The sequence below is a fragment of the Heptranchias perlo genome, chromosome 22, assembly GCF_035084215.1.
Source record: "Heptranchias perlo isolate sHepPer1 chromosome 22, sHepPer1.hap1, whole genome shotgun sequence".
NCBI classification, from domain to species: Eukaryota; Metazoa; Chordata; class Chondrichthyes; order Hexanchiformes; family Hexanchidae; genus Heptranchias; species Heptranchias perlo.
The window spans coordinates 44,777,500-44,802,156 of record NC_090346.1 but is presented as its reverse complement, the minus strand read 5'-3'; the positions used below and the strand labels follow the sequence as shown (position 1 = coordinate 44,802,156).

General features: G+C 43.6%; 1 protein-coding gene across 2 annotated transcripts in view; it reads right to left on the bottom strand.

The window, feature by feature from the left end:
- Nucleotides 1-24,657, bottom strand: part of caskin1 (CASK interacting protein 1) — a 442,509-nt gene that overhangs the window by 150,755 nt on the left and 267,097 nt on the right. For both annotated transcript variants that reach the window (XM_068003445.1, XM_068003444.1), the window contains exon 2: nt 22,670-22,721. In XM_068003445.1, coding sequence (XP_067859546.1) covers nt 22,670-22,721 — 52 coding nt within the window. The remainder of the gene's footprint in view (nt 1-22,669; nt 22,722-24,657) is intronic.

Genomic DNA, 24,657 nt, shown 5'->3' with positions numbered 1-24,657 from the left:
CCAGCCTCAACAGCTTTTTGGGGAAGAGAGTTCCAGATTTCCACTACCCTTTGTGAGAAGAAGTGCTTTCTAACGGCCATGAACGGCCTGAATAAAACAAATAAATGAAGAAATCAAAACATAATTCACTCCGGTACTTAAAGCTAAGAATATTCTAATTTGTTTTTGTTTGCTTGCAATATCCAGAAACATCTCTCCGTTCTCGAAGCTGTCAAACTAAATATTCTGCAAAGAGTTTTATACTCCGAGGAGCCTATTTGTAGACATTTGATGAACATTTGAAGCTGATGTTTTAAAATTCAGTGTTTGCCTGCAGCAGGGAAATCACTGGAGGAAAAGGGACAACATGATTAATAAAACACTGCAGTATTGATCAAGCAAAAAGAGTTGCAGCATATGTGTTTTACTCTTGCACGCATGTTTTTAAAAATATTATATTCACTAATTGATAAAATTGTTTTCAGGCTACGTGAATACCCTGAAGATAAAGATCCTGCAAAATAGCACGGAGTGCATCATTGTCTCAGTGTCTAAAATTATCTGTGCATTTTTCAATCAGATGACTGAAATCAGTGAGCCAATACATCAATCTAACGCAGATTTGGTTAAATCGCAATTGCCTATCCTTCGCTCCCCATTTGCCACAGTTCCTCTGCAGCTGTCCATCACACCCTCACCCCCGCCTTGCTCTTGTCCTCAGTAAAAACCACTCTCTGCCATCTTGGTTGTTCCCCCTGGTACGGCCTCCCTCTTTGCTCCCTCAAATTCAACGAGCACAGACTTGGGCGTATCTGGCACGCGAATGTTTTAGCCATCCATCGCCTGATCTGGCTGGATCAAATCAAGCGTTATCAGGCCTCACTCTCCTTTGCCAAAAACACACACTACTCCAGGATCATCCTTGTCGTTGCTGACCTACTTTGGCTCCTGGTCCCCCACGTCTAATTTGTAATTCTCATCCTTGTGTTTAAATCCCTTTATGGCCTCGACCCTCCTTATCTCTGTTACCTCTTCCAGCCCTACAACCCACCCCTGAACTCTCTGACTGTGTCCTTTTGTGCGTTCCCCCTTCCCTTTGTCCCACCACTGGTGGCTGCACCTTCAGCTGTCTAGGCCCCACGCTCCGGAATTCCTCTCCACCGAACCTCTCCAGCTCCTTCTCCTCCTTTGAGACCCTCCTTAAAACCCGTCTCTTTGACCAAGCTTTTGGGCACTCCTCCTAATATCTCCTTCTTTGGCTTGTCCTTACTTGTCTGATCACGCCTCTATGAAGCTCATTGAGATGGTTTTCTATGTTAAAAGCACGATACAAACGCAATTTCTTGTTGTAATTGTTGGCTAAACCTTTCAATACTGAAAATTCCCTCCACCATTTAACATACCCGTAATAACCTTTTTTTTGTGAAGTTTTAAACGCTGATTATTATCAGGCAGAATCAGAGGACGTTTCTTGAAATTGAGGATGCCAAAGGGGAAGACACCACCCTGGTTGAAAAGAGTCAGGGAGATGATGAGATAAATCAAGAAGGACGAGCTAAACGATGCCAAGCTTAGATTCTGGGAGGAAGGGAAGACAGAGGGAAGCAAAGAGTTTTACAGATTTGTAGAGGTCCTAATGAGTTAGAGTGGCAGACAGTGTGATGAATCTTGATTTCAACACAATTAGGACACAGGGAGGAAAAGGAGCAGGTAGAGAGGTGCATATGGAGCTTAACTCTGATAAATATACATATTTCAATCAGCTCTGTGCAAATCTAAACAGCTTTACCCAGAAATGACAAAGTGACAAGTGCATATGGTCCGGACTTGAATAAATTTGGGCCTTCAATGGTTCCCAGAAAGAAAATACATCACCATGATCCTCAATGTGTGCATGTACTCTGTTATATGAACATATTTAGGTCCACATTAACACTTTCATCCATAATCTCCATAATATCAGAAAACACTTATCTGAACTCAGTAATAGCAAGAATTTTTGCTACAATAAGAACTTGAATCTGTAAACGACACTTGCAAATATTTTTTTCCTGGCAGTCAGTGGAAAATATGGCCTTCAATATTGTTCTAGGCGCTATAAATCTGTTTTCAGATCTGCATTGTTTCCAATGGGCAAACAATTAATCTGCTCTAATCGTTTTAAGGTTGTATTATGACTGCCGGCAGGTTTGGTATTGCAGGCTCGCACTTTCTAAACAGCTGGTCTTATCTGTCTATCCATCGTAAATTAATTCCGATTGACCATAAATGCTCAGGCTTTACTGGGCACTGGGAACATGGGAACAAAATGCAATGAGATTCTCGGAAGCACTACACAGGTGCATATAGTTGGTGCTCACACAGCGATGCTGGGAACGACAGACTCTTGTTGGCTGAATTTAAGAATGACCGACACTCAAAGCTATGGAGTAGAAATTGGCCATTGTTACGCCCGTTTTCCCGGTGAAAAAGAGGGCAAAAATGACCGATTTCGCAGGGTGCCTCAAGGATGTCTGAACATCATCCAATGTCATATCGGACGATTTTTCAGGCCACCTAAAACAGGCGTTGGAGCCCTTGCCTATGCTAATGAGGGGCCTAATGCCTGCTTTAGCACCCCCTCAGGGAAACTGAGCATGGATGCAGCCTACCAAGCGGCCGCCACCAAAAAAATAAGTATTTAAATTTTTTTTAATGTGGAGCCAGGAGGAGCGGGAGTTGGTAAAATTAATGTTAGATTTCTTTCATGTTGCTTGGATTAGCTCCACCCCCTTGACGCTCCCCCATGCACATATCAAATGGACAAGTTAGTGAGCCAGTGGACAGTTCTTCTGTAGTCGGATACTTCAAGTTAGTTTGCACTGTCCTTTTGGAAGGTCATGAATGAAATGTTAACTCTTTGTTTCTCTCTGTACAGATGCTGCCTGAGTGTTTCCAGCACTTACTGTTTGCATCTCATAATTCCCAGAATTGACCCCAGATTTATACAGAAAGAAGGAAAGCAAGAACAAAAGAAAGACTGAGTGGCATTTACATAATACCATTCGCGGCTTCAGGATATCCCAAAGTGCTTTACAGCCGATGAAGAACTTTTTTGAAGTGTAGTCACTGTTGTAATGTAGGAAAGGCGGCAGCCAATTTGCGCACAGCAAGGTCCCACAAACAGCAATGAGATAATGACCGGATAATCTGTTTTTTTTGGTGATGTTGGCTGAGAGATAAATATTGTCCAGGACGAACTCCCCTGCTCTTCTTCAAATAATGCGCTGGGATTATTTATGTCCACCTGAGAGAACAGATGGGGCTTCAGTTTAACGTTTCATCCAAAACATGGCACCTCTGACAGTGGAGCACTCCCTCAGTACTGCACTGGGAGTGTCAGCCTAGATTTGGCGCTTAAGTCTCGAGTAGGGCTTGAACCCACAACTTTTTGACTCCGAGGCAGGAATGCTACCCACTGAGCCACAGCTCACACACAGTACAACTTTGTTGTATTGGCACAAAGCGAAACCTCTTCCCCCTTAACCTCCTTTACCTAGATTTAACTTTGCTCTCAATGTCCTTAATCCATTCCATAGCTTGGTCCGGCAGGAACCTGGTGATAAGATGTGAGGTGCTCATGGTGTTGCTCTATGTGGCCCAGGTCTGGCCCATTCCCCGCCGCTCTGCCATCATAGTCACCCGAGCCATCTTCCAATTTGTCTGGAGGTCCAAGATGGACCGCATCTGCAGGGACACCATGTACAAGCCCAAGACAAAGGGGGGGGGGGAAGAGCGTCCCAATGCCGCCCTGATCCTGACGGCCACCTTTGTGTGTGGCTGCCTCAGGATGTGTGTAGAGCCCCACTACGCAAACACCAAGTGTCACTACATGCTGAGTTGCTACCTGTCCACCACACTGAGGTCTGGCCAAGTTGGCTGAGCAGATGCAGGACGTCCTATCCAGTTGGACCGTACCCCACCACCTGTCCCAGGTGGAGTAGTTCCTGAATAGGAACCCCTTCAACCACATGGTCACCAGACAGTGGTCGGCATGGAACGTTCTGAGGGTCCTGCAGGGAAAGGAGAGGGTGGATCCAATCGGGCAGTTCCCCGACCAGTTGGTCGAAGCCATTTGGCAGAACATCTCATTGCTGGAACTGACCGACAGGCACCAGGATGCAGCTTGGATGGTGGCGAGAAGGGCCATCCCAGTTCGGTATTTCCTACACGCATAGCATCTCAGCACCACCGAGAGCTCCCCTCGAGGCTGCAGTGGGGATGAGATCATCGTCCATCTCGTGACGGGTTGCCCCTTTGCGCAGAGGGTGCGGAGAGAGATGTGTTGATATCTGTCCCGGTTCATTCCTAACAGCTCGGTAACACAGGACGCCGTGCTCTAAGGGCTGTTCCCTGGTCGCACAACGAGACAGATATCAACTGTTGCTGGAAGAACCATCAACTCAGTGAAGGAGGCCCTTTGGTCTGCCCGAAACTTGATGGTCTTCCAGCTGAAGGATCTGTCCACAACTGAGTGTTGCCGACTGGCACAGTCCAAGGTCCAGGAGTACATGCTGTGGGACGCATTGAAGTGAGGCGGCCTACGCAAAGGTTGTACAGGGAAAGGCCACCATGTAAGGCCATCCCACCTTATTGTACAGAATGGATTAGAAGATAAGTACTGTGTTTTGAATTGTAATAATGGGATCGGAGTGTGTACAATCTGTATTTTATTGTTTGAATTGTAATTGTGAATTTACATCGAGCTGTGTGCATCCTTAAATTTTATGAAATAAAGTATATTTTGAAATTTTTAAAAAATCTAATCATTGCAGTAGTTCAGAACAATCACAGTGAAATTAGCTGAACACTGCAGGAGAAATCAAATTAGAGAAGCAAAATGTAGATTTATGAGGGGCTCAGATTGAAGGTATTTTTAGATTGTTTTATCTGTAACAGTTCCCAACATCACCTTCTAGGTTGATGAGCTAAAATGGATGCTGTTCCTTGTCCCAAGGCAATACGCGACTGACTAGCTCTAAGAAGACTGGTGCCTGATGTTCCATCCAAAGGAGGACGAATAGATCAATTCCTTGCCTGTGAACTGATACTCAATGTATTCCTGAAGGAGACAGTCATGCCAGCAGCTTCTATCAGAGGAAATAAACAAATTCAGTCCTTTTTTTAATTAGATGTGTCACTTGGGGATTGGATTCCAGGAGATAAATCTGGAGAGAAACAGTTAAGTATTTGTCAGCTTTCCTCGTATCTGACAGCCCTTGGCAATTAATGTCATACCCACTCCCCCCCCTCCTCCCTCCCCTCGGCTCTGTGCAGCTGTATTATGGAAATAGAAAAGCCTTTTCTCTCTCTATCCTCTGCCTTCTCTCTCCTTTCCCCCTCTCTTTTCTCCCTCTGTCTTCTTTCTTCTCTCCTCTTTCTCCCTCTGTCTTCTCTCTCTCTTCTTCCTCTGGCCTCTTATTTTTCACTCTCTTTCCTCACTCTATTCCTCATTATACACAGCAGTTAATTTTGTTAAACTTGTGTTGATGTTACAGAAGATTCTCTCTATGTGTAGATGATCACGCACTCTTAATGCAATCAATCAGTATTATGAATCAAATGAGGAGAGCACTCAGATCACATATAACTACTCTCTGCATCAAACCTTAGCTAATCTAGTCCTTCACCAGCTAATTCCATCTCTATGATCGTTAGTACGCTCATTTGCATTGACTGATTCTTTCTTAAACTTGAATTAGTTCTCATTTCCATTTAGGCTTCTATGAAGAACCGTTTACAAGCCTGGCCGGTCTATCGCTGGCTACAGCTGCAACGTTCCATTTCTACAGATTTTCATCCAAAGCATCTAAATAATTCATTCCATTTAAAATGAATCATTAATCTTCCTTGTGCAATGAACGGCTTGTCAATTGTGGATCGATATATAATAATCAAATCAGAATTGGGACATCGTCAAGTGTTGCCAACTTTGGTGGGACGTATTCCTGGAGGTTTCATCACATGACCTCCTGCTTCCAACCGCCCCGCCCAGTCAAGCAGACTTTTCTCCCTATTTCCAATATCGAGTTACATCGAAACTACAGCACAGAAACAGGCCATTCGGCCCAACTGGTCTATGCCGGTGTTTATGTTCCACACGAGCCTCCTCCCTCCCTACTTCATCTAACCCTATCAGGATACCCTCTATTCCTTTCTCCTTCATGTACTTATCTAACTTCCCCTTAAATGCATCTATGCTACCCGCCTCAACTATTCCTTGTGATAGCGAGTTTCACATTCTTATCACTCTTTAGGTAAAGAAGTTTCTGCTGAATTCCCTATTGGATTTATTAGTGCCTATTCTATACTGATGACCTCTAGTTTTGGTCTCCCCCACAAGTGGAAATATCTTCTCTACGTCAACCCTATCAAAACCTGTCATTATCTTAAAGACCTCTGTCAGGTCACCCCTCAGCCTTCTCTTTGCTAGAGAAAAGAGCCCCAGCCTGTTCAGCCTTTCCTGATAAGAATATCCTCTCAGTTCTGGTATCATCCTTGTGAATATTTCTATAACTAATAAACAAAAGTATTACAAAGAAAAGCATTTGTTTTATTGCCTCTATGATTTTTCTCCCGGGTGTTGCTCACAGCAGTGTCCTGGAAATTAATCTTCAATTCCTGGAGACTCCAGGGCAATCCTGGAGGGCTGGCGACCTTTACTGCAGGTGGATGGAGAAGCAGAACGATGGGCATCGCGAAACATCTCTAGGGCATTTTACTCACTTGCCCATACCTGAGTTTCGTACTAATTGTGTGAATTGGGGAAGATTTCTTTCATGCTTTAGCTGTAACAAAATTGTAATCATGTTCATAAAGAATTAGTTTTATGGTTTTAATTGCTCCAAAGAAACTTTCTCCCAGGGTGCTAAAATACAAAGATTGCAATAATTTAAAATCACCACCACAACAACTTGCATTTATATACAACACCAACAACTTGCATTTGTATAGAGCCTTCAACATAGTAAAACCTCCCAAGGCGCTTCACAGGAACGATTATCAGACAAAAATTGATACCAAGGCACATAAAGAGATATTAGGACAGGTGACCAAAAGCTTCTTCAAAGAGGTAGATTTTAAGCACCGTCTTAAAGGAGGAGAGAGAGGTGGAGAGGTTTAGGGAGGGAATTCCAGAGCTTCCTAGATGACAGAAGACACGGCTCCCAATGGTGGTCTGAAGGAAGTGAGGGATGAACATGGGGCCAGAATTGGAGGAACGCAGAGATTTCGGAGGGTTGTAGGGCTAGAGGAGGTTACAGAGAGAGGGAGGGGCGAGGCCACGGAAGGATTTGAATGAGAGAATGAGAATTTTAAAAACGAGGCATTGATGGACCAGGAGCTGATGTAGAAAATAAAAGGGGCATGCTTTCCTGCCGTTATTACCCCTGTTAAAGGGAACTGAAATGCTGATTGTTTTGAGCATCCTTGTAGATTACTAGGAAAAATAACTGGGAAGGAATCCAGTCGGATCCATATACTATAAATGCAATCCAGGTACTGTTGAATCCTGAGAAACACACAACTTGCCTGCTGAGAAATGTTAGGCCTGGATATGGATTCCTCCAGATTAAATTTTTTTTTATATTCATTCATGGGATGTGGGCATCGCTGGCAAGGCTAGCATTTATTGCCCATCCATAATTGGCCTTGAGAAGGTGGTGGTGAGCCGCCTTCTTGAACCGCTGCAGTCCGTGTGGTGAAGGTTCTCCCACAGACCTGTTAGCTAGGGAGTTCCAGGATTTTGACCCAGCGACGTAAAAATAATCCATTTGAAGGCTTTGTGCCACACTGCACTTTAATATTTCAATCAGAAAATCAATGGAAACATAAACATGCATCTTATAAAAAAAAGTGGTTACATCTTCCAAGGTACTGGTGGATCTGAGTGAAAAATAGTACTCGTTTGATTATATGTGGTGCATTGTGCATTAAAAACAGAAAATGAGAGCGTGGGATATCACAGACCATTAGAACCCTGCCCTTTCACATTTAGGAGCTGGGTTTGAATGAAGTCCAGACTAATGGTATAAAAATCTCCCATTTTCAGCACTAAGTAACTTTGGTTAATCTTAAAGCAACTCCTAATAGGCATGAGCCTCAGCTGTAAAACTGTCCATAATTCTGCACTACCTTTGAGACTGGTATCTTAGTCATATTTTCATGACCTGCAATGCTGTGGGGGTGGGGGTGAGTCAGCATAAGATTTATGTATGCAACTTTTACATTTGGTGATTGATTGTCTTACTCAGAGGCCTCAACAATGGCTGGTGCAGTTGGTGGGTCTCTTCTGAGGTCGGAGTGAGGGCATTGTTTGGTCCGAGTAAGAACAATTTTTATAAAAAGCATAGAATGGAAAAAGTGCACCACATATAATCTGTTCCCCCAAGCTTGTTCCACCCCTAAGGTGAACTACCTTCCCTAAGATGGACTACCTTCCTTAAGGTGATTGGCAAAAGAACCAGAGGCAACATGAGGAAACTTTTTTTAACCCAGCAAGTTGTTATGATCTGGAATGCGCTGCCTGAAAGAATGGTGGAAGCAGATTCAGTAATAACTTTCAAAAGGGAATTGGATAAATACTTGAAGGGAAAAAATTTACAGGGATATGGGGAAAGAGCAGGGAAGAGGGACTAATTGGTAGCTCTTTGAAAGAGCCAGCACGGGCATGACGGGCTGAATGGCCTCCTTCTGTGCTGTAACATACTATGATAAGATGGATTACCTTCCCAAAGCTGGACTACTTTCCTTAAGACGTACTTCTTTTCCTAAGAGGGACTACCTTCCCTAAGTTGGATTACCTTCCCTAAGTTGGATTACCTTCCCTAAGATGGACTACCTTCCCTAAGGTGGACTCCAGTGCTTTAAACCCAAGTAAAGGAAGATTTACTCTGCCTCTGGCCATGAAGTAACTGAACAGGATGTGCTTGATGCTAATATTAGATGGAATAATGTTCCATTCCCAGTCTCAGCATGGACATCTTGACCTTGATCGACGTAAAAAACAATCCCAGAATAAACGGTTACAGCATCTACCTTTTTCAATGCTGAAAATTTGAAAACAATGATTTTTCATGTAAACAGACTTATTTATCCAGCTGTGATACCTACTGTTCATCTATCTGCAGTGGGTAAAGAAAACGCGATCTATTTATTATCCAAGAACCGATTGAAAAACCTTCGCTTCACTGCCTCTGGGGAGATCTCCTACAAACTTCTTTCAAATTCTTTCACTGGAGATGCATATGCCTCTTAGATTTCCACATCCCAGCACACTCCCTCCTTGCAATGTTGTGAGCAATGCCACATGAGATACAGGAACATAGGAACAGGGGTAGGCCATTCAGCCCCTCCATCCTGTTCCGCCATTCAATTAGATCATGGCTAATCTGAATTAGATTATGGCTGCTAGTGATATCAGAAATCTGGAGACAAGCCAAATCCAGTTGATTTAACTGATTGAATTTAGATTCCTCCAATTCTGGCCTCTTGCGCATCCCTGATTTTCTTCGCTCCACCATTGGCGGCCGTACATTTAGCTGCCTAGGCTCTAAGCTCTGGAATTCCCTCCCTAAATCTCTCCACCTCTCTCTCCTCCTTTAAGACGCTCCCTAAAACCTACCTCTTTGACCGAGCTTTTGGTCACCTGTCTCAGTATCTCCTTATGTGGCTCGGTGTCGAATTTTATTTGATAATCGCTCCTGTGATGCACCTTGGGATGTTTTATTACATTAAAGGTGCTGTATAAATGTATGTTGTTATTCTTTTTGTTGTTGTTAAGGCCACTGAAGGTTACAATTGGGGTCATTACTTTGAGGTCTTCAACCTCACGCTTACACTAAGGCACAGGCCAATGGAGCAAGACATAACCATCACGGCTTGGGTTGTACGACATTGAGCAATTAGTCTGCAGCATCAATCCAAACAGCACTGTGAGAGTTCCACTCATCACAGTGGCCATTTTAAAAAATGGTTAGAATGAGAATAACAGAGAACGTGAGTTCAAATCCCACCGTGGCAGTTTGAGAATTTGAACTCAGTTTAAAAAAAAATCTGGAACTATAAAGCTGGTGAAAACCAATGATCATCCATGAAGCTGTCGGATTGTTGGAAAAACTCAACTGGTTCACTAATGCCCTTTAGGGAAGGAAACCTGCCGTCCTTACCCGGTCTGGGCCTATATGTGACTCCAGTCCCACACCAACGTGGTTAACTCTTAACTGCCCTCTAAAATGGCCTAGCGAGCCACTCGATTGTATCTCCACTTTCTCAGGGCAACCAGGGATGGTCAATAAGTGCCCATCTTGCCAGTGACGCCCACATCCTGTGAATGAATAATTTAAAAAAATTGAACTCTGCAACAGTGCAGATTTGGCTGTGTCAATTCAGGGGGTCGATTTTATGGGATGGTTGGTAACGGTGTCCCTGGAGTAAATGGTTCTGTTACTTGCCCCTTATTATAATGGAGTATGAGCAGCAGATTGTAAATTTGCTTTCTATCCAGTACTCTGACCCAACGTAAGTATCTTATATTTTGATGAAAAAAAAATTAGGAAAAAGGCTGTTTCAAATTGAAGTCAAATGAGACAATTTTCCTTTCCCAGATACAAACGTTCCTAATTACATCCAGCTTTCCTGGTTGTTGTAACTAACTGTTTCATTACACAACAGATGCTTTACCCAGCAGGAGCCCAGTTTTAATACATTAAGGCTTGGCAATAATAATAAAAGTTAAAAGTGTACTTGCCCTCAGGTCTAGACTCATTTACCCACAACACAGACACGGAGGAAACTCATCTGAAAGTCCAATTTCAAAGACTATTTTTTCAGGTAATTCCAACTGAACATAATCCTCAACAATGACTTTAACACCAGAAAATTATCTATTAACATTACATTATTAATGATCTCATGATCAGCACTGCTTCTCTGTGTGTACAGGAGAGGCACTGTTTATGGAGTCTGGCTTCAAAGTCTGGTTTGTGCAATGTATTCTGAATCAAACTCTAGCGTCATGTGAGCAATGTTCAATACTGGGATTATTTCTGTGTCCTTATCCTTCCTACCTTGCTACCTCTCTCCCCTCTTTCGAAAGCCTCCTCAGCACCTACCTCCTTGACCACCTTTGGTCACCTCCCCATACTATGCCTCCTGTCTTGATCTGTTGCATGGCAGGCAGTAAGCTGTAGGTGCATGTTCCCATCTGATACCTCCCCATACCGTTGGTCACCTCCCCATACCTTTGGTCACCTCCCCTCACCTGTCTCCCATCATTGCTCGATGTCCACTGGTTGCCTGCACAAGGCTCTTTGGAATATCATATTGCATTAAGGACACAAAGAAAATACAAGTTGTTCCTAGGCTTTTCCAGCATTATCTGTTTTTACTTATGTCACGTTAGGCCATGTTTTTGCATCTTGCTCATTAAATAAATTCAGAACACACCAAGTGTAAGAGATGAATGGAGCATCTGTTAATCTTAAGCTCTAGTGGCTGGTACCTGAGACATGATAGTATATACACTGTATACATCTGCTTCAGATACCAGCTCATTTACTTGGGTAGTTCTTCCATTAGTGACCTTTTATCAGTATGTTTAAATGTTGCAATTACAGGGTAAGTACTTGATAAGAAGCTCTTTCACTCCCTGTCTCACTTACTTATGCACTTTGGCTGGCTGCAAAATAAAATGTACACTTAATCTTAAATGTTTCTCCAAGAGGCTTTTTGTGTTTTCAAGCAGATACGAGATGTGCAGTCCCAGAAATATCGTAAAGCTGGACTGTACATCAGATAACTTCAAAACACTTCATAAATGCTTCCACAAGCAATGATTCACAATTCTTAAACTTCTTTGAGCCTAAGATTCCCCTTTTTAATAAGTAACGGGAGAATGCATGTTTTTCTCTCAAATTAACGTCCTGCCAATGAAATCGTAGATGTCGAGCTTTGAAATAAGCGATTCCTGAGAATGTGATTTTCTTAATTAGTCATTAATTAAGAAGAATTACACCCTCTTAGTGAGCTTGTTCATGTATTGCTGAGGGCCTAGATGCTGTGATCATATGGCCACCACTCACTACAATTAGAACTCTTAACTCCCATATGCTTGGATCAAATCCAGGTCCCAGAGGTGGAAGAGCAGCACTGTGACCCACTATGCCTCCTGTCTTGATCTGTTGCATGGCAGGCAGTAAGCTGTAGGTGCATGTTCCCATTTGATACCATCAAAGTGCGGAAGACATGAGATTCACTTCCGGGTTGACCACTGGGGTCATTTGATGCATTTTTGGTGCATTTCCCAACATTTGCGTCAGAAGGTTGAGGGTTCAAGTCCCACTCCAGACAGTTGAGCGTGAAATCTAAAGCCAACACTTCAGTGCAGTACTGAGGGAGTGCGGCACTGTTGGAGGTGCCATCTCGCGAATGAGACATTAAACCGAGGCCCCGCCTGCCCTCTCAGGTGGATGGAAAAGATCCCATGGCACTGTTTGAAGAAGAGTAGGGGAGTTCCCTCCAATGTCCTGACCAACATTTATCCCTCAACCAACACCATCAAATACAGGTTAACTGCTCATTTATCTCATTGTTGTTTATGGAGCCTTAATGAGCCCAAAATTGGCGACCACATTTCCCTACAATTACAACAGTGACTACACTTCAAAAAGTATTTCCTTGGCTGAAAAGCGCTTTGGGACATCCTGAGGTCATGAAAGGTGCTCTCAAAATACAAGTCTTTCTTTTTCTTTTTACACGGCAACCAAAGTGTGCAAATACTTTATCTGGTCGGTATTTTTTGTGACGAGTAGGCCTTGCCTCCTGCCACTTGCTGAGAGCTAACAGTTAGCAGCCAGTAGAGATTCTATCTCAAGGTCAGAATGAAACAGTCCATAATAATCCTTTTCCTTGCTCGTCAACTGCAGGGAGAGCCCCTGGAGATCACTGAGGACTGTGCAGTGCTGCTTCATGGGGTCGATATGTAGATGCTTGTTGTTTCACATGCAGAGGGCTCTTGTTACCAGCAGCAGTGCCGAGGCGACTGAAGGTATCTCCAGAGAAAGAGGCATATGAGAAAAGAACGGCTACAAACATTAACAATCACCTCAGATCGAATCACTGCAACAGATGGTCAGGACACTGCATCATTCTGCCGGTGCCTTAGCAGGTGTGGCACATTTGATGTGAATTTGCTACTAAAATCCCTTACACTTAGCTGATTGAACTGTGTCTATAATTAATGTTTTACTACTAGATTGTTAAACACCTGCAGGAAAAACTGAAGTCAATGGAAAAGTCAGGCAGGGTGTATAATGGACGGCTGATTCGCTGCTTCTAGTTTTATGTCCCCGACAAAAGTTAAAATTAGCCCGTGATTTAATAGAGGTGTTCAAAATTATGAGGGGTTTTGATAGAGTAGATAGGGAGAAACTGTTTTCACTGGCAGGAGGGCCGGTAACCAGAGGACACAGATTTAAGATTATTGGCAAAAGAACCAGGGGGAGGAGATGAGGAGAATTTTTTTTTATGCAGCGAGTTATGATCTGGAATGCACTGCCTGAAAGGGCGGTGGAAGCAGATTCAATAGTAACTTTCAAAAGGGAATTGGATGAATAGCTGAAGAAGAGGAGAAATTTGCCAGGCTATGGGGAAAGAGCAGGGGATTGGGACTAAATTAGGTAGCTCTTTCGACGAGCCGGCACAGGCACGAGGGGCCGAATGGCCTCCTTCTGTGCTGTAAGATTCTGAGAAAGCAGATAGAATGAAGGAGAGATTTAGAGAAGGGAGAGCGAGCCAGGGCCCAGCCCGGTTTTAATCGGCAGCGTGCTGTAAAATGCTCGGTGCCCTGCCTCTTTTGGCCTGCCCAGTGTGAAGGAAGTTTCCAGCTGGTCAATGCAACCGCTGGCTGTACAGTCAATGAGCACTTGGCTCCTGGTCACTTTTTAAGATGACGGTGGGGCAGCGGATCCTCTTCTGCCAAGTGGGAAGGAGATCCAGTGCTTTGTACTCCCAATTCAGAAGTTTTTCAGTCAATGACACAACCATCCGTGTCACTTTCTACAGCACTTCTGCTCACCACTCCGACATCTACCAATTGATGGCACTTCTCTTAACACAACATTTCTACTGATTCCCCTAATCAGCAGTACAATCTGAGCCACAGGTTCACCCGGTATCTCCTCCAAGGCCACCAGCTCCAAGTAAAGCTCCACAATGTACTGGGGAAAAAAACACTACCAGCGAATGTTGACAGATCCGGTATTCAGATGATCTAATCTTCGAGCTCATTCCTTTGGCACGCAAAAAAAAACTAGGTCATAAATGTCATAAATCAACATGCGATTGATCCAATTCCCCAATTACCTGCGATTACTCTGTTAGCATTGTACGCCGCTCATTTTAAATACAGTTAAATTCTAATTGAAGAGCCTCACGTTTCAGATATTTGTTACAGTGTCCGCTGTAATTGCATTTACCTTTAGTTTATTAAAATACTTATCTCAACAGGACTAACAAGGCAGCCTTGACTATTAAACGTATTTCAGGAACTTTGTGTGAGTGCTCAGCTCCATAAATGAAGAGCACGGACCAATTCCGGATCAGGCTCGGGAATCTGAAAGAGTTGAGGAATTAACCCTTGCTGTGCCGTCGGTGAATGACATCTCGTTCAATGTGACCAGTAATTTGCGTCAATGGAAAGAAATTGAACAGACATTTTTTGCTTAGTAAGCTGAAGGGTTTTAGTGTGAACCTCTTTTCCACATTTTTTTGGTCCAGGGATCAGAATCAATCACTCCCAAGGTAAACGTATCCTGGGTTAGAGTCACCGTAAGGCTGACTACTGTGTGGCACTTTGATGTTCCAATTTTCCCCCTTTGTGGTTTCTCAAAATGAGATGTTCAGCTCTGAACAGAATTATGGGTGGTTTTGTGCTGGGAAACTGGGTCAAACTCATTTCTTCTGGGAGCTTTATGCCTGTCAAACCAGGCATCTGCACCAGAATTGGAAGTACAATGTTCTAGTTAAAATCCCGTTCACCCATCACCCCTGGGCTCGCTGACCTAAATTGGCTTCCATCCACTAATGCCTTAATTTTAAAATTCTCATCCTCGTGTTCAAATCCCTCCATGGCCTCACCCCCCTCCCTATCTCTGTAACCTCCTCCAGTCCTACAACCCCCCGAGATTTCTGCGCTCCTCCTACTCTGGCCTCTTGCGCATCCCCCACTTTCTCCGCCCACCATTGGCGGCCGTGCCTTCAGCTGCCTAGGCCCTAATCTGTGGAATTCCCTCCCTAAACCTCTCTGCTTCTCCACCTCTCTCTCCTCCTTTAAGGCACTGCTTAAAACCTACCTCTTTGGTCAAGCTTTAGTTCACCTGTCCTAATATCTCCTTATGTGGCTTGGTGTCAAATTTTATCTAATAACACTCCTGTGAAGCACCTCGGGACAATTTACTATGTTAAAGGCGCTGTATAAATGCAAGTTGTTGTTGTCTATTGCACCATCCAGTTCCCCAAGAGTCTATCTTTTTGCTGATATAATATAAGAACATGAAGAGGCATGGACCACAAAAACCTATCTAGCTCAATGAGCACAATACTTTCAACACAATATTAATTGTCAAGGATTCTACAACATATCTATTATGCAGAAGGGGATGAATAGCCATGATTTGGGAAGAAGGTAGATAGCCATGTACATTATTTTGGCAAGTAACTACATGATGGTGAGTTGCTTAAAGTGAATGGTGCTGGACCCACTATAAAGCTTAGGAGATGTCCAAGGTAATCAGAGATTATTCACCAAAGTGTCCAAGAGCAGAGTTCCAGGGGAATAGATCAGTAGAACAGCCACACCCCAAACCACACCAGAAATCATGGATTAGCTCAGAATGTTCTAAGTGATGGACAAAGATGATGGAGAACTGTATCAGGTGTCTTCTGAAAAGCCAAGTCAATTATATGCACTGGACAGCCCCATTCCACTAGTTTGGTTATCTCCCAGGAGAGAGAGCAGACCAATACAGGAATGCAACCATAGGCAAGGATCATCACCCCAACCAATGGGACCACTAGTGAGCGGATTCCCTTTGTTCCCCAATCTACTTGAATTCCAGAGATCAAGACCAAACATATACTTGAAATGGAAAAAATTGCAGGGCTATGGGGAAAGTGTGGGGGGAGTGGGACTAATTGGGTAGCTCTTTCAAAGAGCCAGCACAGACAGGATGGGCCGAATGGCCACCTTCTGTGCTGTACGATTCTATGATTTTATAAGTAGTTCCAATAGATTTGTGAGGCATAGATTATTGGTACTAAAACCATGTTGATTGTCCCTTACGGACCCTGGAGCCTTTAGATGACAATTAGTAGCCTCCCATAAAATGTTCCAGATGGCTCTCCCCCCTTTTGGCGTTGGGTTCATAATTCCCCAATTCAGGTCCCACTTCTTTTTAAATATTAGGACTTAGTTGGCTACTGCCAGCCCGCAGGCAGCTCTTGTATTAACAGAGTTCTTGAAAATGTTAACCGGAGTTTCAGCGACTGGCTCAGTCATTCCCACCAAAAAGGTCCTGCGTCTGGGTAGATTTCATGATTGCAGCTTACTCATGAATCATGTTTTACCGTTCTTTGCGCAGGTTATAGTTTCCTGGGGCAATTTTGAAATGATCTGGAATTTGTATGTGCTTAATTCGTGCTTAGTTCGTCCAACACGTCTGCTGTTTCTTGATGTTCCCCCCCCTCAACTTCCAGTCTCTTGCAAATCTGAACGTTCATTTAAATACATATTGGAAACTTATATGGAGCAAGAAAGGTCTAGAGAACGGATCTAAGGGGGGGAGGTGGTGGGGTGGGCGCGGTGAAATTGGTCATGGGCAGTGGCGCACAAAAGGGCGATAACGAAATGCAGCCCGTTTTATACCCCGCCTGGCTTTCTTCTCCGTCGAGTTTCTGTCCAAAACAGAAGCTTTCATGCCTCTGTCCCAACTTTCCGTCTCCCTTTGACCGGAGCACTATCACCTTTACTCTCTGTCACCCTGCCGTGGCAGCTGGGGGTAGGGGAGGTTCTGCCCCCTTACAAGGTTCGTCGGGAACTCCCGGCATTTCGCAGTTGCGGCAAGAGGGCCAAGCAACTTTGGCCCCAGTATTCTTGTTTGTCTGGGTTTGGCTTTGTGGCTGTCTCTTTAAATCCAGTCACCAATAGAAGAAAGGAAAGACTTGCATTTATATAGCGCCTTTCACAACCTCAGGACGTACCGAAGCGCTTTACAGCCAATTAAATACTTTTGAAGTATAGTCACTGTTGTAATGTGGGAAAGGCGGCAGCCAATTTTGTGCACAGCAAGGTCCCACAAACATATAATCTATTTTTGGTGATGTTGGTTGAGAGATAAATATCAGCCATGACACCGGGGAGAACTCCCCTGCTCTTCTTTGAAATAGTGCAGTGGGATCTTTTGCACCTATCTGAAAGGGCAGACAGGACCTCGGTTTAACATCTCATCTGAAAGACGGCACCTCCCGACAGTGCGGCACTCCCTCGGTACTGCACCGGGAGTGTCAGCCTAGATTTTGTATCAAGTCTCTGGAGCGGGACTTGAACACACAACCTTCTAACTCAGAGGCGAGAGTGCTACCCACTGTGCCACGGCTGACACACAGAGAGCTTAAGACTAGCTGCAGTAAAAAAACAAATAAACCCGTACCCCAGCTGAATTTGATACGTTAGTTATGAGGTCCGTTTGAACTGGTCTTCGAACAGTAAGGTTGAGAGGAGGAACCAAGCTCCTTGTGAACATCCTCAGACTGTACGATTCATTCAGTTAAATGTATGACAGCCAATTATTTTTGAATCCGAGTGTCAAAAGACCCAAGCAAACCATGGCAACCAGTGAAAGATCATATAAACAGCTCGACCTGTTCATTAAGCCAAGTTAGCAGAAGAGGGTCGAGCTGATTGGAATCTTCACGGGGAAAAAATAGGATAGTCGATAGACCCAGCTCCTGTGGCCAGAAATAATTGCAAGAAAGAGAAGGACTACATGTATAAAAGTTACCAATAAAACAAATTAGATATTAGATTTTCAACTCTAAATACATTGTATTTTGTCACTGTTTGCTTGTTCATGGTTTAACAAATTTTCTTCATAATTTCAATTTAAAATGGGGCCTGATACGATGCTCTAATCCTATTGAGGATTGCAAAGAGGGAGCTCCAGGAATGTAAACATAATTACATGACAGGGTTTGCTATTTATTACCCTGGGCGTATTACTGAAAGCTTACCAATATCTCAAGACTAGGATAAACACTCGCAAAGGTAGAGTGGGAGAGGTTGGCACTTACCCATGAGAGCGAGCTAAGATATGACAGGCAAAGTAATCTGGAGTAAGGGAAGAAAAGACCCAAAAATGTAATAGTGCTCCCTGCGAGTTATTACTCCTTGTTGACAGCACCAGACTGTGAGATCACCCCAAACATTTACAATATTAACACTGTTACAATGTCGTTAAGCGAGGAAGATGTGCAGGTTGACAGCTTGGGAATACCTGGCTATCCCTTCCTGTTCATATATTCTTTGAGATGATCAAAAAGAGCACTGATTCTTGGAAATGTACTGGACTCTGATAAAAAAGTTCTTTGCCCTCTTCGATTGGTGTCTCCTTTCTCCTGGGAAAGTCGCTTCCCCTGGCAAACATGGCATCATTCACTTGCTCGATGCAGGAATGAACTGCAGATCAGTTTAAGTGGCAGATCCCCCCTGTGTTGGCTTGGAAGCAGTCTTTGGCAAAGGAATTTAATTCCATCGGGACCTTATCAGCAACAAAAAGAGCTGTCCTAGCCATTAACGCTGTCTGTAAGTCAGTGCGCACCAGCAACATGGGGCTAAGATAGGCAATGCATCAGATCTCATTACCTTTCTAAAAACTGGGTGTGAATGATAACAGACAATAAATGGGTGATGCCCTAAACTACAAAAGTGTGTACGGTTTATTGCATCTGAACCCTGAGAGAAGCTTAGTCCAATTGCACATTTTAATATGTATATCTAATAAGATATCTAGAATAATTTATATGAATTTTATGTCAAATATCATCATGGAAGGATTAAAGTTGTAAAATAATAGGAGTTTGATTGACAGTGGGTCTCTGGGAAACAACACTATTCAATAATTATATCCCCAGAGACTCCAGCTAAGTCAAACCCTGTGTAACTCACCGATAAACCCGCATTAACTATATTACATGGGATTTGGGGGCATTCGCTTCAAAAAGATATTGCATCGTAGGGAGTTCAGAGAACAACAAGGGATATTCCAGAATTTTAAACTCTTAATTTGTGGAGTCAAGTCAGGACTCGAGTATAAAATGAACAAACTGTTTGAAGCAAGTGGAGGCCTCATAAGAATGAGCTTCTATCAACACAGAGCAGTAGGTGTGTGAAGCAGATTACCGTCTAAAGTAGAAATCTGTTAAAAAGATGTAGGATTGGGTTAGGTTCGATGAAGGAGGGTGGGAGGAGGCTCGTGCGGAGCATAAACTCCGGCATAGACCAGTTGGGCTGAATGACCTGTTTCTGCCCTGTGAATTCAATGTCATGGATAAATATTGGATTAAAAGCAATAAGTCAACTGGGGAAAGTTTGTAAGAATGTAAAAAGGGTAACTTTCTGAGCATGTGCTGGTAGCAAGGATCCCTGCGGAGCAATAAACGTGTCTCAGAGAATTAGTCCCAATCTCTAGGTGACCCTTTGGCAAGAATGGGGTCAACGGCCTCTTCTTGAACTACCAATTTGTACATCACCCATGCAGTCAGCCAATTACAACAGTGACTACACTTCAAAAGCACTTCATTGGCTGTGAAACACTTCAGGATGTCCTGAGGTCATGAAAGGCGCTATATAAATGCAAGTCTTTCTCTTTCAACAATGCAGACATGGGAATGAAACTGCCAAAACCAACATCACTGAAAATAACAGAGACATTATTTCCTTCAGGCACTGGAGTCATTACTGACTCACTGAGGGGCAGTAATTTATGCCAATCCAACACACCTGCTAAAATTCTATATTTGTAATATGTAGTCAAGTGCTGGCACATTTTAATGTCAAATAGAACTTTAAATGTAAATATATAACCAGAAGCATTTTCACAGATCTAACTTACAAATATAATGTCTTTTTTTTTATAGCTGCTCAGGACTTTTTGTGAGAAATAATGGTTCAAATTCTATTGGATAATACTAGCAGGCAGTCACTGGTGTTTCCATGGAGATAGAAGCAGTGGGCCCAGTTACTGTTGCCTGGTAATATTTATTTAGGCCAAAGCATTCAAAGGAACAGGCAAATGAAAACATATTGAACTCCACCTGTTTATTGAAATCAATGTAACAGAATCGTGCCATTACGATTAAAATATTCATACTTCCTATTGTCCGGCAGTCTATTAACAGGTCAACAGTGTGAAATACCAAGTAACATAACTCATTTTAAATGAACGGTGTTAGATGCTATTTCGACACAGCGAGGTCCTTTTTTCCTTCTGTGTCAGAGGGTATTGTATTCCTCTTGCACACGGAGGACATTTGCTGAACATTACAGCTGCAAGGAAGCCTCGCTCTTGATCCATTCATCACTGCCATTTTGTAATGGTCGCCCAGCAGCTGAGGAAAACGTGGCCCTGCCAAACCGGACTGCCACGAGAAACAGCTATTTCATTAGCATAATCAGCAGCTGGTTCAATTAATGGTTTGGTCGCAATGGGTACAATTTTTACCTTCGCCACATGGGCGGTAATCTGGATTTTGAAACGGACTTTTCCTCCTGCACTTCCACTTTTAGGACTCGTACGTTTTAACCACCAAATATCTCTGTTCATCCACGCCCTTTAGCATCTTTCCATCGAGCGTGTACTCCCGTTTCTTGTTTTCTCCTCCCGGAATGTGTCAGCTGATTCTTATCCACTTTAAATGGCTCCCATGACGTCATCGGAGCACGATCTGCATATTTACAGAAGGTGGGTGTCCCTCTCGCCCGCTCGGAAGGGTAGGTTAAGATCGGATAGGCGGGGGGGGGGGGACAGCGGGATCACGGCACGCAAGTCCCATGAGCGACTTTAACTGCCCAGGCTAGGCAGGGTTAAAATCAGCCCTAACGTGAGTTTGCATTAATGAGGTATGATTGTAAAGCTGCATAGCTCTTTTATCTGTGGACCTTGGACTTGAACAGGCATCTTGTCTGATCACACATTCAGCTTACATCCATTTTTTCACCTTCATACAGTAAGTCAGCTGTTTCCTAAGATTTGATCTCCATTGACCTCTATCATGAGACAGAATCTCCACTGCCCGTTCTGTTATGCAATATGACCTTCATTGCTCCTCTGCCAGAGATGATCTCCTTTGCCTTCTTTGTTATGGAAAGTGGTCTCGATTGCCCTTTTTGAAATGAGATATGAAGTCGATTGCCCTCTCTATCATGAAACATGATCTTCATTGAGTCACTGACCTCCCTTTCTATTAAATCATTGAAAGGAAGGTCAAAGAGACAACACTTTATTTCAGGCCCATAAATCAAAAAAAAGCCGCAAGCCACATTAATCGAAGTCTTACCCAGCTTGTCTCGGTTGTTTCATAATCCTAACTCCACCTATACGCTGGTATCGAGATGTGGCACTTATGCCACCAAGGGCTAGATGTTCAATGAGGCCTCGAGGCAGCGTGCGCCCAAACCAAGAGGCTCGGGAACCACCAGAAATTGGTCCTCAGGCCTCACCTGCATATTATGGCACTGGTCGGGCCTCCACGGGCAGCTTGCCCCAAGAATAAGTACAATTTCGGCCCACCTGCCTCACCGGCAACAGCCCTCAGGTTAGTTCTTGGGGAGGGTTTGGAGCGGGCAATGGGGAGGGCCGGAGGCGATCGTGACCCCTGTAGAGTTGGGTGAGGGGAGGGAGGGGGCACGCCTCCTTACCTGTAATTGGCGGCCGTTGGGGCCGTTGAAGAATCCTGAGCGGGGCAGGCAACAAATTTTACACAGGGCTCCTTCAACGGGGGTTAGGACCCTAATTAACATATGGAAAGGGCCTAGCGCCCGTTTCAGGCAGCCACACGGGATGCCTAAAGAAAGGGCCCCATAAATTTGCGAGTAGTGGGTCGTCATTACATGTATCTCATCTGTACCTTGTTCTACAATGTCCCTTACAAAAACAGTGTAAATAAATGAAAGATAAAGGTTTTAAGGCATTAAGCGTAGGGCTCTGTAATGTTATTTCACATGCCCGACCAAGTATACGCATTGCTACTTAAACTAGACAATATCGGTCTATTTACTCGGTATAAAGGGAAAGATGATGTATCGCTGGGGTGTATCTTGTGACATTCTGCATTCAGAATAATGCACAGATGTTGACATGTACATGCTCATGAATACAATGCAGTAAGAAACAAACTCAGGACATGACCTTGTTTCTGCAGTGAAGTGTTGAAAATGCTGAGTGTCAGATTAAATATGACGGTCCTATTTAAAACGACACAATAAATCTAATTCCTCGATCCTAAGTTGTTCTGTGATTAGTTCTGGACCAAACTATAAAGCAGTATATTATTCGTGCAGTGCCCTGTGACTGAAGTGCGTCCGATGGATTCCACTCACCCATCTATGTCTTGAAAGTTCACATTCACTCTCTTGGCAGATCCTAAAAGCTCTGAAAAAGAAAGACAATAAAAAAATGGAAGTGAGTAAACACAGAAAATCGGCAGCATTAAGTTGACTTCATAGAATCATCCAGCACAGAAGGAGGCCATTCGTCCCATCGTGCCTGTGCCGGCTCTTTGAAAGCACTATTCGATTAGTCCCACTCCCCACCCTGCTCTTTCCCCATAGCCCTGAAAATGTTTTCCTTTTCAAGTATATGTCTGATTCCCGTTTGAAAGTTACTATTGAATCTACTTCCATCACCATTTCAGGCAGTGCATTCCACATTACAACAACTGGCTGCGTAAAAAAATTTCTCCACATCTCCCCCTTTTGCCAATTATTTTAAACCTGTGACCTCTGGTTGCCGACCCTCCCGACAGTGGAATCAGTTTCTCGGTATTTTGACTCCTCAGAATACAAGTGTAGAGTAGAAACCTCTGGATGTGAGTCTTGACGGGAATGACGCACAGCGGGAGATCACTCTGACTTTAAATGCACAGCCACTCCGACAAAAATTTGTAACTTACAGAAATCTTCTAGTCAGGGCAAGCCTGTGGGATCTCACGCACATTAACCAGTTATTTTATGGTGCTGCTGCAGCAATTTAAAGGGCTGCAGCATACAATTACAGGGCTTCCTTTTCAAATAAACTTAGTAAACCACACTAGAAGGCACTGCTCCATAATAAATCTTGACACCTTTCTCTTAAAAAAAAAACACTTAATTAAATTTTACTCTTTGCAAGTGAATTACAACAGTAACTACACTTCATTGGTTACAAACAGCAATGAGATTAATGACGAGATAATCTGTTTTAGGTGTTAGTTGAGGGATAAACATTGGCCAGAACACTGGGGAGAACTCCCCTGCTCTTCTTCGAATAGTGCCTTGGGATCTTTTACCTCCACCCGAGAGAGCAGGTTTAACGTCTCATCCGAAAGATGGCACCTCCGACAGTGCAGCGCTCCCTCAGTATTGCATTGGAAGTGTCAGCCGAGATTTAGAGATATGTGAATGTGCATGTGTGAAGGTGGGTGTGTAGGAAGGTATGTTGGGTACATTTGTAGCAGTTGAGAACCAAAAAAACTGGAGAAGTTTTGATGTTGCAGTATGTTCAGGTGCTATTGTGTTGCAGCAAAACGTGCAGGATGCAGTTGCTAAGACTGCAGTGAGTCAGAAAGGACGGTTCCCTTTAAGTAGGAAGACGGTTGAGGAAACTTGTACCCAGGCACAGGGGAGCATGGCCGAACAGCAGTTAACAAGTTCGACAGTGGAAATTCAAAGACTGACCCATTGATTCTCTCTTCCCAAAACAGCAATAGTTTGTACACCCAGTGAACCTGTCACATAACAGTAAGAACAATGAGAACTCAGTTTTCTTTTTAAATTAACTACCTGGCATATATTAAACACAAAAACAAATTAGCCAGCAATGAGCTGAAGATGCTACTTTTAACCTTCGCGTCCAGCACTAATAATCCAGAGAACGTGAGTTCAAATCCCACTGTGACAGTTTGAGAATATGAATTCCGTTTTTAAAAAAAATCTGGAAATAAAAAGCTGGTGTCAGTAAAAGTGACCATGAAGCTGTTGGATTGTCGTAAAAACCCAAGTGGTTCACTGATATCGTTTAGGGAATGAAACCTGCTGTCCTTACCCGGTCTGACCTACATTCGACTCCAGTCCCACACCAAGGTGGTTGTCTCTTAACTGCCCTCTGAAATGGCCTAGCAAGTCACCCAGTTGTGTCAAGAAGAAGGCCCACCACCACCTTTTCAAGGGAACTAGGGATGGGCAATAAATACCGGCCTTGCTAGCGACGCCCACATCCCGAGAACGAATAATAATAAAAAAAATGTTAGAAACCATTTGAACTTCTGCCCAGATCAATCTCTTCTGCATCATTCATTCTATTGATTACACTTGCTTTGATGAGTCCCTGG